The sequence below is a fragment of the Leptonychotes weddellii genome, chromosome 4, assembly GCF_054177405.1.
Source record: "Leptonychotes weddellii isolate Sample4059 chromosome 4, ASM5417740v2, whole genome shotgun sequence".
NCBI lineage: Eukaryota > Metazoa > Chordata > Mammalia > Carnivora > Phocidae > Leptonychotes > Leptonychotes weddellii.
This window is the reverse complement of record NC_138372.1, coordinates 17,973,146-17,986,324: the sequence shown is the minus strand read 5'-3', so window position 1 is coordinate 17,986,324 and position 13,179 is coordinate 17,973,146. Positions and strand designations below refer to the sequence as shown.

Below are 13,179 nucleotides of genomic sequence, written 5' to 3'. Positions count from 1 at the left end.
TCCCAGGATCCTGGGATCACGACCTGAGCTGAAGGCAGACGCTTAACCGACTGAGCCACCCAGGCACCCTTTTTATACTTTATTTCTAAACTACATGAATGGGTTATCCAAAATGTTAAATTAATTGAATTTTTAAAAACATCGAATAGGAAGAGTTAACCCAGTGACTCTGATTCCTAACAAAGTGTGGGAATTCATCCATCCATCCATCCATTCATGCATGCATTCATTCAATAATCCATTCATTCATTCCATAACCTATAGTAATCAAGCGACTACTTGTAACTAGAGTAACAAGTAACTCTAGCGACAAGAGTTAACACATGCCAGGCATCGTGCTAAGCACCCTCATGTACATCATCTCATTTAGTCCTCACCACCCTTCTATGGAGCAGGTGTCTAGCAGCACAGAGGAGGAGACAGAAGATGACAGAGGTGGTTCTTGCCTCAAGTCAGCTGCACACGTGCAAGTCCCACCGTCCTGAGCCAGGCCCCATTCTGGGCCCCAGGGACGTGCAAGTCCCACCGTCTTGGCACAGGCCCCACCCTCTGGGACTTAACCGTCTCCTGAGTGTGAAATAGATTCACAGACAGGGCTTGAACAGGGACGGGAGTGTTAGAGCACAGTGCCTAAGGTTTAGGGGACAAAGGGAATAGAGAGGCTGGGGACAAGGAGAAAACCTCTCCCACAATATCCTTTTGCCAAGGACAGGCCCCGTAAGCGCTGGAACCCGGCGGCGCCCAGGCGAGCGACAACCCCGGCAGCCTCAGACCCAACAATGAACAAAGGCTGCGGTGCTCTGTAAGAACAGAGGAGATTTGACAACAGCCCGGCTCGTTTGATCAGTGTAGACATCCCTTCTAGACTTTGAAGCCTGAAGTGCTCTCCTTTAGCTGTCTACACAGATCAAATAAGCTGGAGGGCTGCCATATCTTGACTTCACTTTGTGCTAATCCATAGTCACAGCGAGCTCCACAGCAATCCGACCACACCATCTGAGCAGAGGCAAAAATAATTCTCATGGGCAAAGATAGGCAGTTCCAAGATGGGAATGTTAACTCCTTGCTGCCACTTCAGGAGGGAGTGGCTTTTGAAGGGAGTTTTAGCCAGCTTCCCAGAAAGGAGCTTCTGTCCCTCTCCATGAAGTGGCAAAGCTGTTTTCTCGCCTTCGAGTTGAAAGCCCTTCCTATTCCAGGGCTCGTGTAGGAACCTCTATAGACAGAGGTGACAATTAATAGCTGTGGTCTGGCTCTCAGAAAAGCAGCCCCACCTAGGAAACTGGGGTCACCTCACCACACATGCACCTTTTTATGCAAAGGATTGTTAAAGGGGCACACTTACACACCCCCGCGCCCCCGCCCCCCAGGCCTCAAGCAGCAGTGAGGAGCTCAGGAAATCCTTGTGGCAGGACTAGGCATCTAACAACAAACCCACCAGCTAAGTAGCCTTGTTACAAAAGATTAAAAATCTCCATGAGTTCTAACATCTTCGTTCCTAGCTGTGGTTTCCATGGAAATAGACATCTGCTCTAGGGAAAAAGGAAAGGTGGGGGGAAGTGGTGTAAGTGCTTTAAAATAATCAGTGTTTTGAAAGATTTATTTTTTTTTCCTGTCACAACATTAATAGTCAGAAACGTAAGATTTTTGCATGGCAATTTCTTGTATTTAAAAGAAATATACATCAGATGGGTGGGACCTTCCTCTGCAAACCTCCAGTTCAAGTAAAGACTTCAAGATAAAAGCTGGTTCGGGGATAATAGACCTCTTGGCCTTGGGTTCCGGTGCTCGTTTGTGTTGCCTGCCAATCTGTCACTTTCCGGTGAGCTCTATACCCACCCCGCTCCAGGCTTTCTAACGATTTCTGAGATTTTGCTCAGAAAACTGACAGATGGAAACACCTGGCCGTTTTGTAGCTAGGTTCGGTCTGAGAGGGAGAAGGCTTTCAGGGCTTAGAATCTGAATTATTCCTGGTCTTGCTCACATGCTAAAGGAAAACCACTTCGATTGGGTGCGGGGGAGAGACTGACCCCACACAAGGGCGATTGTTGGAGAAAATGCTACAACAAGCATATTTCAGGCAACAGCAAATGGCTGTTTGCTTTGTGTGGTGTGTCTGCTGCCTCTATGATCCAGTTTTCCTTGTCTCAGGCACCCAGTAATTGTATTTATCTCCAGCACATCCCCAGTGACTGGCTGGAGCCTTTTACAATTAGGACTGTTGTTTCTGCAGAGTTAGTCATATTTGTTTCTTGGTATGGGGAGTCTGGACCCATTGATTAATAAAATGAAGGTGTCCTTCTACCCAGTCAGGATCTCAAAGCAGGTGCATTGGTGTAGTGACCACCACCGGAAGACCAAAGACACAACCTTGGTCTGGGGAATGGGAAGAGGGATCTGGAAACCACGTTCATTTTATTTTTCTTCTGGCCTTTCTGTGGGAAGAAGGCGGCCAGTCATTCTAAGATCGCTCAGGTCAGACCAGTTTCCTTTGTGCCTCTGCTGTGCTTCTCATCAAACCAGGCCAGGAGGAACCGTGACCTTGTGGGTTCCCCCTTTTGTTTTGATTCTTTAAAAGGGCCCAGCACTGCACTGGGAGCACGTGCTCCAAGAACAAAAGCAACACTTAACTGCAGTCTATGTTGTCTAGAACTGCTATTGCTCTTCCGTCCCTATTATCAGGCAGAAGGCTAGGCAGAACAGATGGAGTCTGCATTTAAGCGGAGTAACTGTTAGACCAAAGGAGATCAAATTCCAGAGCCTCGCTCTTCCCCCCCCACGGTTCTCTGGTCATCAGCTCCGGGACCCGAGTATGGTAGCGAAAACTCGCTCCGTGAGGAAGGGCCACGCCCGTGACCTGTTAGGGCTGAGTGGGTTAAGGGATTACAATGATGTCACAATGCAGGTTACACGCGGGTGTCGAGGTAGGGCGCCGGCTTGCAGGGGGGCCTTACAGCGGCAAAGAGTCGCATTGTCCTGTAACAAGGGCTTGGGCGTCTTAGGTGGCAGCAAGGGGTGGGGCACTGTAGGGGCACTGCGCTGTCCGAGTGTTGCCCTTGGGGCGATGCGGGGCACGTGGCTCCACGGAGGAGGAGTCCAGGGGGCCACCCTCTGAGAGGTAGGGAGGGACCCCGCCCCGCCCGGCCCCGCCCTTTTCTCAGGGATGGGAGAGCTGGCTCAGATCCAGGCTAGGGACCACAGTATAGCCCTCTTCAGCGGCCAGACAACCGCCCGGGCCCCCTGCTCACATCCGGGGAGATCCCCAAATGCCCCCCACCCCTCGCATTGTCCCCCTACCCCGCCAGCCTGGACTACACTTCCCGAGGTGCTCGGGGGTCCCGAGGGGCGGGGCCACCTGGGCTGTGGGGGAGGGGGCGGCACGTGCCGCTGGTTTCAGCCAATGGAGAGCCCGGTGGGGAGGTCACGTGCTGCTGTTTGGCGCTTTTGTGCGCGCCCGGGTCTGTTGGTGCTCAGAGTGTGGCCAGGCGGCTCGGACCGAGCAGGTGGGTGCGGGGCTCTGGGAGGAGGCGGCTGGAGGCTGGGGGCCAGCGAGAGGGATGCGGCCGGCGGGAGGGGCCGGGCCATGGCAGCGACCCCCAGCCGGAGGGCGGCGGGCGTGGCCGCGGGCCCCAAGTGGGTCTGGCGGGCGGGGGTCGCTCCGCTTTGTGTATGGCTCGGGCGGAGCCTCGGCTTTGTCCCCGCTCCCTGGGGGCGCGGCTATCGTGGGGAGGGGGCGCGGCCAGCTGGGCAAGCCCTGGGCGTTAGCCCTGGGTGCCGTCTTGGAGACAATAGGGGGCGTGGGCCCTCGGTTGCCTCTCTCCTTTCACTTGCTAGCTCAGCCCCGCTGGGGTCCCCATTGTCTGAAGGGGCGGGGCGGCGCCTCTAGAGGGCAGCGGCCATAGCATCGGACTGCGGGCGGCTAGGGCCGCTCCCTCTCCCCACTGTCGCCTTCGCCCAGTGACTAGGGCCGAGCCCGAGAGGCTGACATCCCACGAGAGCAATCCTGTCCTCGCGGCGGGGGGCGCGGACAGCTAGGGTGGAGGCAGGGTGGGTGAGAGTGAAAGGAGGAGGTAGCGGGCCGATGCCTGAGCTACCCCACGGCCGGTTCTCCCGGCCTGCCCCACCCGCCGAGCTGCTGCGGGGGTGGGGGCGGCCTCGAGATGTTTTTGGCGGGAGTTGGGGGGGGCGTCGGCGCGCGGCGAGCCCGGGAAGGGCGGAGTTACCCAGATAGGACCGTTAGCCCCGCCCATCCCTCCCCTTCCCACGCGCGCGGGCTCCGGGGTGTTGTGAGTTCGGGGAGATTCGAAAAGGCGCGGGGAGGAAGGGGGCGGGGCCAGGGGCCGGAGCGCAGGGCGTGCTCTGATTGGCCGGGGGCGGCCACCCGCTTTTCCTCACTTGGACCGGGGCCACGCCCATTCTGGGTCCGGTGCTGCGTCTCTTGCTCTGCCGGGGTTAGACCGTTTCGCTGCTTAGGGTTTTTAATTTCCAGCTGTTGAAACCTGCAATCTTAGGTTTTCTTATTAGCCTGGGGTGTACAAGGATAATGACCTTAAAAAAAATCAAGTAGGGATGTAGAATTTTTCGTGATATAAGGCAGCAAATATTATAACCTAAAGCCTAAAGGTTCATAAAACTGATTAATTTTGCTCGCTGTTGGCTAAGGAGCTTAAGCCTCTGGAACAATAGGAGTTCAACATACTGGTTAATATTAGCTTGGGCGTTTTGTTTTCCACCATGGCAGACGCAGACAAAGCAGGGGTGGGCATTTCATTTGCACAATGAGTTGTAGGCAGTATTAAGATGGCTCCGGTCTCACTGTTGAGTTGAATCTGGAATATCTTTTCGCCGTTGTGGGGGGAAATTTTTAGAGTTTTTAGGGGAAAAAATATATTGGGACTTAACGTCGTCTAATTTTTAAAATCCAAGATATTTTTTGAACAGGCAAGCTCAGTTGACTTGATTTTCTGCAACCAATGTTCTATTCAGTTCAAATTTACCAGTGTTTCAGTATTTTGTTGATTTTTATAATTTTCTAGTTAATGATGTCTTATTTAATTCCATGGTAGTGATTTTTCTGACACTGATTTATGTGGATGTGATTTGAGGTCCCTTTGGATCAATGACCTAGAAATGCAAAGAAATTGATCGCATGCTTTTGAAAATCGTTTTCAGGGTTTTCCTTGCCAGTGGATTGTGTAGAATACACTGCCAGTCTCTTGTCTTCTGTTCACCATGGCTTCTTCTGGTAGGTAATCTATTTGGAAAAGCTGAATTGTGATGGGTTTAGGATTTTATAATAGGAGATGGATTTAGGTCTTAAGCCATTAATTGGGCAGTTGTATTTTGGTCTTATCAAAAACCCATTTTATAAATCCCCGAGAATAAAGAAGAAAAAATTATCACTTGAATGTACTGAGAGCTCCTAATTGTTTCATAATATGATGGTTTGGCTTGGTTGAGAGCAAAACTGTGGAGTTTTGCACAAGTCTTCCTTTTGTTTATTAAAGTGATTGTCAAACACTGATAGAGTGGCATTTTTTTAATCCAAAAATATTGAGCTTTGGGTTTGTGGGAGGTGGTATTTAAATAATTTCTTGCCTGCAAACACAGCTTCTTTATCAGCCCGAATTCTATTCATTAAATTGATTTGGTTTCTAGAAAATTATAGGATAGTTTACTAGAATAGGAAAACCCCATTTTTCTGAATACATTATGAATATGATCAAATCCAGATATCCAGGTGAAAGAACTGGAGAAACGTGCCTCAGGCCAGGCTTTTGAGCTGATTCTCAGCCCTCGATCAAAAGAATCCGTCCCAGAATTCCCCCTTTCCCCTCCCAAGAAGAAGGATCTTTCCCTGGAGGAAATTCAGAAGAAATTAGAAGCTGCAGAAGAAAGACGCAAGGTAAACATCACAATTCACAGAAAACAGGATATTTATTTATATAATGTGGCAGATCAGTTTTATTTCCATAACAGGAGGAAAACAGAATTGGAGCTAGATGTGATTATAACTGTGAAAATTACATATGCCAGCAGCTAGAAGAAAATGCCTGGCATCATTTACTGAGCTCATATTATGTACCAAGTCCTTTACTTCTGTTTTTCTCCTTTAACCCTTTGACCCTAAAAGGGTAGATGTCTGAGATACTGAGATGAGAAAATGGTCTCGGAAATGTTGTCATTTTCCCAAGTCCTATAGCTAGTGAGTTTTGGAGCCAGAATTCAAGCTTAGGTCTATCTGAAGCCAAAGTTCCTGCTTCTCTTGCTTTCTCTTTGAAAAATAGATTTGTTGGTGGATGATTCTTCCCCCTCCCCCCCTTTTTTCCTGGTTTGGTTTGGTTTGTATGTGTGCCTGTGTGGTTTGTTTTTTTTCCTGAGAGCTGTACAATAAAAACATTTTAAATTGCTGGTAATGTGATTGTGTTGCTCAACTGGCCTAATGATATTGGAGCAGCTTTTCTCTTACCTAAGCAGTTCTATAGAATACCCATTTTTAAAAACAAATCAGAAAAGGGGCACCTGGGTGGCTCAGTCAATTAAGCGTCTGACTCTGGATCTCAGCTCAGGTCTTGATCTCAGGGTCTTGAGTTCAAGCTCCATGTTGGGCTCCATGCTAGGTGTGGAGCCTACTTAAAAAAAAAAAAAAAAAACCCAAATCAGAAAGATCAACAAATATTAATATGCTTGTTATAGAAAAATTGGGAATCCGAAGTTTATACATAGGAAATTAAAAGTATTCCTTACCCTACTTCCCAGAAATAACCATTGTTAACATTTTGGTGCATTTCCTTCCATTCAGTATTCTTTTCATGCAGAACTTTATATAAATTCTTATTCCCTTCCAACAACCCTGATTAAGGTGAGTGGGTTTAATTTTAAAATTAGGGAGGGGCCCTGGCTGGCTCAGTCAGTAGCACACGTGGCTCTTGGATCTTGGGGTCGTGAGTTCAAGTCCCACGTTTGGTATAGAATTTACTTAATAAAAAAAATTTTTTTAACAAAATAAAATGAAGGAAAGTAGGCACAAGAAGGTGAGGTAGTAACGTGCCCCTGACCAACACAGTTAGTACAGTGTGAAGTCTGACACATCTAACCACACATACAGGCCCCTGTTGAAGCTGCTGTACCACGTGCCCTGTATGTTTCAGTGCCACGTGTGAATGTGCACTGACCCTCTGTCGGCACTGCGGTTCATTTCCCCGGGTTGGGTGGCAGTGTTTGCTAGGGAGCTCTGTCTCCTACCTGCTCGTCTGCGCAGTTTGAGCTCCTATGGAGGTTGAGGGAGTTTTGTGGAGTTTTGAGTTTGTGAGGAAATGCAGCCAACGGCTAGACGGAGAAATCTGTAAGGAACCAACCCTGGCCCTGTAGTCAGTAGCCTGTGCTTTATATAGTGAAACTTGGGACTGGGATATTGCAGAAGAGAGTGAACAGAACCAGCGGCAGGTGCTCTGTAGTTTTCCTGCCTCGGTGATGCTTCCAGGCACATCGGAATCTGTTTGGTAACATGCTGTTGAGTGTTGAGTCTGTTGAAGGAGGCGCACCGTGGTAACAGCTCCAGTGGCGTGGAAGTGAATGCCACTTCCAGAGAGAACAGCGATGAAGCTTTTCCATGAAACAGAAATCCCGCCTGGCTCAAATAGTAATCTGGGGGCTTAGTCTTAAATTCCCTATCATTCATGTTTTTTTCTTTTTATCGATATGGTTACTTTTGTTATAATAAGCTAATTTTCTTCAGGTGGACGTTGAAGTTCAATAACCAGTTCTTGACAGTACAGCTCCATTTCCCCTGTGCATGTTACAAGTCCTCTTGTTACCATTAAACAGTAAATCTTAACAGGGATTCCTTTAGAGAACAGTTGGGCAAGACTGAACAAACCTGGGCAGTTTTCCAAAGTAAATACAAACACTAGAAAAAGAGGGTGATTTTCACAGTATTTTGGTACAGACGATTCAGGCCCTGGCTTAGGTTATATTTAAAGAGATCTCAATTTCTGCCTCTTTTCAGTCTTCCTGGTTAATAACTTTTTTTGGTCAAAAATTTAATGCTAAATAAACTTCAGAGCGTCTAGCCTGTTAAACATTTTTCAGTCCCACGAAGCCGAGGTCTTGAAGCAGCTGGCTGAGAAGCGGGAGCACGAGAAGGAGGTGCTTCAGAAAGCCATAGAGGAGAACAACAACTTCAGTAAGATGGCGGAAGAAAAGCTGACCCACAAAATGGAGGCCAACAAAGAGAACCGAGAGGCCCAGATGGCTGCCAAACTGGAGCGCTTGCGGGAGAAGGTCGGTGGCCCAGCTTTGCTGTGAGAGGGTCGAGAGCTTGAAGTCTGCACCCGTGAGGTGGCTCGAACTAATTGCCTTGATCAAGGCGTTGGGTGTCTCTGTCCTCAGTTTCGGGGCTCAACATATTAAATGAGAGGTATCTGCTTTTAAAATAAGATGGAGCGGGGGCACCTGGCTGGCTCAGTCAGTACAGCATGCGACTCTTGATCTTGGGGTTGTGAGTTCGAGCTCCACATTGGGTGTAGAGATTACTTAAAAAATAAAACCTTTAAAAAAAAGTAAGATGGGGTATTCAGTGATTTCCAGAAAAAATTGTACATTCTTTGAAAGAGCAGTAGGAGCCTCAGTCATCAGGTTCCATGAGTGACCCAAGGAAGTTTGAAGATAATGTTCTAGAACTCTGTGTGCTTCCCACTAACGTAGTATATAACGCACGCCCAGATGCTGCCGTCGGGCCTCTTTCAGGGTGCGCGGCTTGGCAGGCTTTGTGATTTGACTGACGGATGCTGTTTCTTTCCAGGACAAGCACGTTGAGGAAGTGCGGAAGAACAAAGAATCCAAAGATCCTGCTGATGAAACTGAAGCTGACTAATTTGTTCTGAGCACTGACTTTCTCCCCTTCCCCTGCCCAAATATCCAAAGACTGTACTGGCCAGTGTCATTTTATTTTTGCCCTCCTGACAAATCTTCTAGAAGCTGATGTAGGACTGTATAGGTAGATCCAGATTGTATGATGTTGTTTTCGGGGCTAAAGGGGAGAAACGGAAAGTGTTGTACTCTTTTTCTAAAGTGTTGAAGTCTTTCTAATGTAGCTACTTTTTCTTGTTGCATCTTTTCTACTTCAGTGCACCTGGCGTCCTGGGTTAACAGCTAGTACTGTATTGGCTCTGTGAAAACATGTTTGTGCAAAGAGTATGTAGTGGCTTCTTTCAAACTGTTAGATGCTGAATATCTGTTCACTTTTAAATCCCAATTCTGTCCCGATCTTCCCAGATGCTACTGTACTTGAATGGTTAATAAAGCTGCACAGTGCTGTCGGCGGGGACTCCTTTCTGTACAGGTAATAAACTCTGGAGTGACAGAGACCTTCCTAGTTTCTGCTCGTTCCAGATGGGCCTTTGGCCTCCAGAAATACCCAGTGCACATGTCGCCGCAAGTTCTCTGCCCTGGAGTTTCTCGCTCCAGAGTCCTTTGCATTGTCTTCTTCCACAATCATCACTTTGTTTTGATGCCTTGGCCCAGATCAGCTGCTACGATAGTCTTTCAGATGTTTATTTGCAAACAAGCTTATTTTGTTCCCGTGTCCCTGTTAAAAAGGCAGATTGAAGGCACACAGGGGGTTTCGAGAGAAGGGTTTAGGGAAAATCGCGAGATCCTGGTTAGCGGTATTTGACAGTTTACTGGCTTTCTGTTACAGGTGGGGGTGGGATGTGTTCTCTCATACTTCCCTGCCATAGAAGCCATGACTCCAAAATTGGAATATTTAATATCATTCTCTGGGCCCACGTAGCAACCTTTGGTGCAGAGGCTAAAAGGAACCTTCTTTTCCAGAGTGACGTGTGATTTGGGTGGTTCAGGTTGGCATCTCCTTCATCTTGTATCCGGAGGTTATAATATTCACCATTGTCAGAGTGTTGCCTTTCAATTCAGGGACAGCCTTTGGCAGCTTTCCTACGCTATTTGGGAAATAGCCTTAATTGCATATGATTATTTGCTTCTCAGACATCTGTATAAAAGCTCTTGGAAGCCCAGCACCTCATAGCAAGAAAGCGTGCCGGGTGACTTAATGCTGGGGGAGGGTCTGCTGGGTGCCGAGCATGGACTTCCTCAGCTCCGGCTTTATCTTTGATTTGGGTTTTACCAAACTTAAAGGATAATAGTGGCCTATGGCAATCTTCCTCCTATGTTGTTAGGATTAAATTGTGTGTGTGTGTGTGTGTGTAGAGGCACAGTTAGAACCCTGCTTTAGTATTTTTTTTTTTTTAAAGATTTTATTTATTTATTCATGAGAGAGAGAGAAGCAGGCTCCCAAGGAGGAGGGAGCCCGATGCGGGGCTCGATCCCAGGACCCTGGGACCATGACCTGAGCCGAAGGCAGACGCCTAACCATCTGAGCCACCCAGGCGCCCCCCGCTTTAGTATCTAGCACGCATATAAATGACAACTATTCTCAACCAGAGGCTAGTGAGTGAGCTAAGTTTATCCTCTTAAATTGGAAAAGATGATGCAGCTTTTTGTGTGCCTTGAATTGACTTCCAAATTTACCTAGACCAAGATGATCAGTTGTAGTTCTGGGAAAAAGCTGAACGTAAAGAGTTCGACCATGCAGGGCAAACAACAAGATCAAGTGTAGTTTAGTCGGACGCTAGTTCAGACAATAAATAGAACAAAGTAAGGCTTGTGTGCAGGAACTCAGCATCGTTTATCCTCAGTCTCTGACACGTCGCAGGTGTTGGAGGTTTGTGTGGGTGACCTGGTGCCCACAGGGATGTTTTAGATGCCAGTTGTGAGTAGCTGGGATGTGAAGACAGTGTGAAGATAGAAACTTGGGGTAGTGTTACTTACTGGGTGTCCGAGAGATGGCAGGAAACTTGTGTTCCTGTAGGACCTGCAGGGAAGGGAACGGAACTTAGGGAAAAGCAAGAAAAGAGTCAAGATGGGCTGAGGGAGGATACCCCAGTTAGTTCCCACCAACCCCATGGTGGCTCTGACTTCACATCCCAAGGGTCCCGAGTTCCTACCTCATGACAGTGATGCGTCACAGGGAACTGAAGGGCGGGTGCAGCTTACCCATGACCTCAGAAACCCTGGCTTGCTATTTTACCTCTGACCTCTGGAGAGGCACTTAGTCCTGGGCCTCCGTTTTCTCCTGGACAAAAATGAGAAGGTTGAACTAGGTTAGTTAAAATCGTTCTTACTCTTGGCATAGAACTTGGAGGGAAGGAAGAGTGGGTACCCGTGACATCCGGGGAGTGTGCGTGTACTACCCCAGCCTGGGTGTTCTCTGTCCTGGCCTCCAGCGCGCATCTCTCCCGGTGGGGCCAGCCTTCCCTGACAGCCCCTCAAGGTAGTCTTGCAAGGCCAGGAGGTGTACCCTCAGCCCGGGGGCTGTCGTCAAGGAGCCCACTCCATTCCTTTTGGCTTGAGTGGAAAATGAGGTTTGTCCCTTCCTCCTGAGACTTTTGTGCTTAGATGTGATTGACTGGCCTTGGTGGAAAAGAGATCTGAGGGATGGGAAGGCCCTTAGATCTGCTGTGTCCAAGCACCTGGAGTGTGTTACACACTGGGCTGTCCGCTAGTGATGAAAATGGGATCCCAATGCGCCACGTGCTGATGGTGAAGGGGAGGGGAGTTGTACAACACTTAGCTGAGAATACCGTTCCCCGCCAGAAGCTCATAGTAGCCAAGTGTGCTTTAGTGGTTTGGTGGCCTGGAAGGCCTAATAGAGGAGGAAAGACTCCAGCCAGTCCTCTGAGGGGTCAGATATGGACCCCAGCACTTAATAACGAATGAAGCCCTTGACGAGCACTCGGGGCGATGGGGGCGTTGGGGCCCGTAATGAGGTCCTGTTGACTGAGAGTTACTTTCAGGCGTTTTTATGTAAGTTGGCTCCTTGGGTCCAACCCTGTGAGGTAGTACAGATTGTCCCTGGGGTGCAGAGGAGGTAAGCAGGGCTAGGAGGTTATTGACCTGATTGAGATTCGGAGCTGGCGAGGGTCTAGGCACACTGTCTGACTCCAGGCCCTGCGTGTGGAGGGGGCTGCTCTGGCCACTCACATCTCTTGTTCCAAACAATTCCCGGTGCCCCAGACTCAGCCAGGGCCCCCCTCCTCAGAAAGACAGTTGCTGACCATCTCCGGTGATGCTGGGGAAGAGAGGTGTCACCCGCCACCCACAGTCCTTTATAAAAAGTGTCCCTTTCTACCGTGTGGATTATTCTCCCAGTGGAAAGTTCTGATTTCCAGTGATGTTTTAGTGCTCCCAGTAAGTCTGTCCTCTCAGATAATGGTTTGGTCACCTTACAGTTAATTCAGTTTGTCTGAATCCCTATTAAACGTGATTCATTTGGGAACAAGAAAAAGAGGAAAGCTGGGCTCCTTAAAAGGAGCTTTCCCCTTTGGGCGGAAGGTAGGATTAGGTGCCCCGGAAGCTCCCTTTCAAATCCAAGACTGGGGTTCTGGGTCTTCTCTACCTGGTGAGATTGCAGACCCCTGAGGTCGGGAACCATGTCTTGACCACTGAGGACTCCCCCCACTGAGCTGAACTTCACGGCCCCAGAAACATTGCTGGCGCTTCAGTCCCTTGCCATCTGCCTCCTGCCTCTTGGTCCAGGTCAAACAAGGTCCTAAGGGTCCTGTGGCTGAGACCTCTGCCAGCAGAAGCTGGTATTCTGCACTGAAGGGGCCCAGGGAAGATTTTCTGGCTTGTTTTATACATGCGTTCAGATTCTTAAAGCTTAGTTCTAAGGCTCGAAGAGCTCAGTGAAGGGGCTCCGGTCCAGAGCTGGAAAGGCCCAGCCTTCTCCCAGCATGGTCGTGAGCAACACCATCCCTGTCCTTGGGCACCAAATCCTACCGGGGCCAAGTGGGCTGTGAAGTGGACAGAGAGGGTAAGAAACAGAAGCAGGAGATGAGCCAGATGCCCATGGCCACCACCTCCACAGAATGGAGGGGACTGAGCCTCTAGGTACAGGAGGCGTCCGGCCCGGGCCTTCAATCTGTGGCCTCCCCCTCCCCTTGCTGGCAAGAAGCCCCAGTATCCCTAGGATGGGGAGGGGCGTGGGGTGGGGGACTCCCTGCCAAACCTAGGCTCCCCTCTTATGTGGGAGCTTATTATTTGCATGATCTCAGTGAATCCCCAGAACAACCCTATGATGTTATACCCATTTTACAGGCAAGA

The 13,179-nt window shown here is 49.1% G+C and overlaps 1 protein-coding gene across 1 annotated transcript; it reads left to right on the top strand.

The window, feature by feature from the left end:
• The first annotated feature begins 3,398 nt into the window (after positions 1 to 3,398).
• STMN1 (stathmin 1) lies at positions 3,399 to 9,317 on the top strand. The gene is made up of 5 exons (XM_006747976.3): positions 3,399 to 3,500; positions 5,170 to 5,242; positions 5,730 to 5,902; positions 8,089 to 8,280; positions 8,801 to 9,317. The coding sequence occupies exons 2-5, from the start codon at positions 5,230 to 5,232 to the stop codon at positions 8,870 to 8,872; spliced, it is 450 nt and encodes a 149-aa protein (XP_006748039.1). The 5' UTR covers positions 3,399 to 3,500; positions 5,170 to 5,229; the 3' UTR covers positions 8,873 to 9,317.
• The last annotated feature ends 3,862 nt before the right edge of the window (positions 9,318 to 13,179 follow it).

What these genes read in the sequence shown, in the direction of transcription:
- STMN1 (XM_006747976.3), top strand. An exon ending in CTGCAGAAGAAAGACGCAAG is followed by an intron (nt 5,903 to 8,088) that starts GTAAACATCACA and finishes AACATTTTTCAG; the next exon opens with TCCCACGAAGCCGAGGTCTT. An exon ending in TGGAGCGCTTGCGGGAGAAG is followed by an intron (nt 8,281 to 8,800) that starts GTCGGTGGCCCA and finishes GTTTCTTTCCAG; the next exon opens with GACAAGCACGTTGAGGAAGT.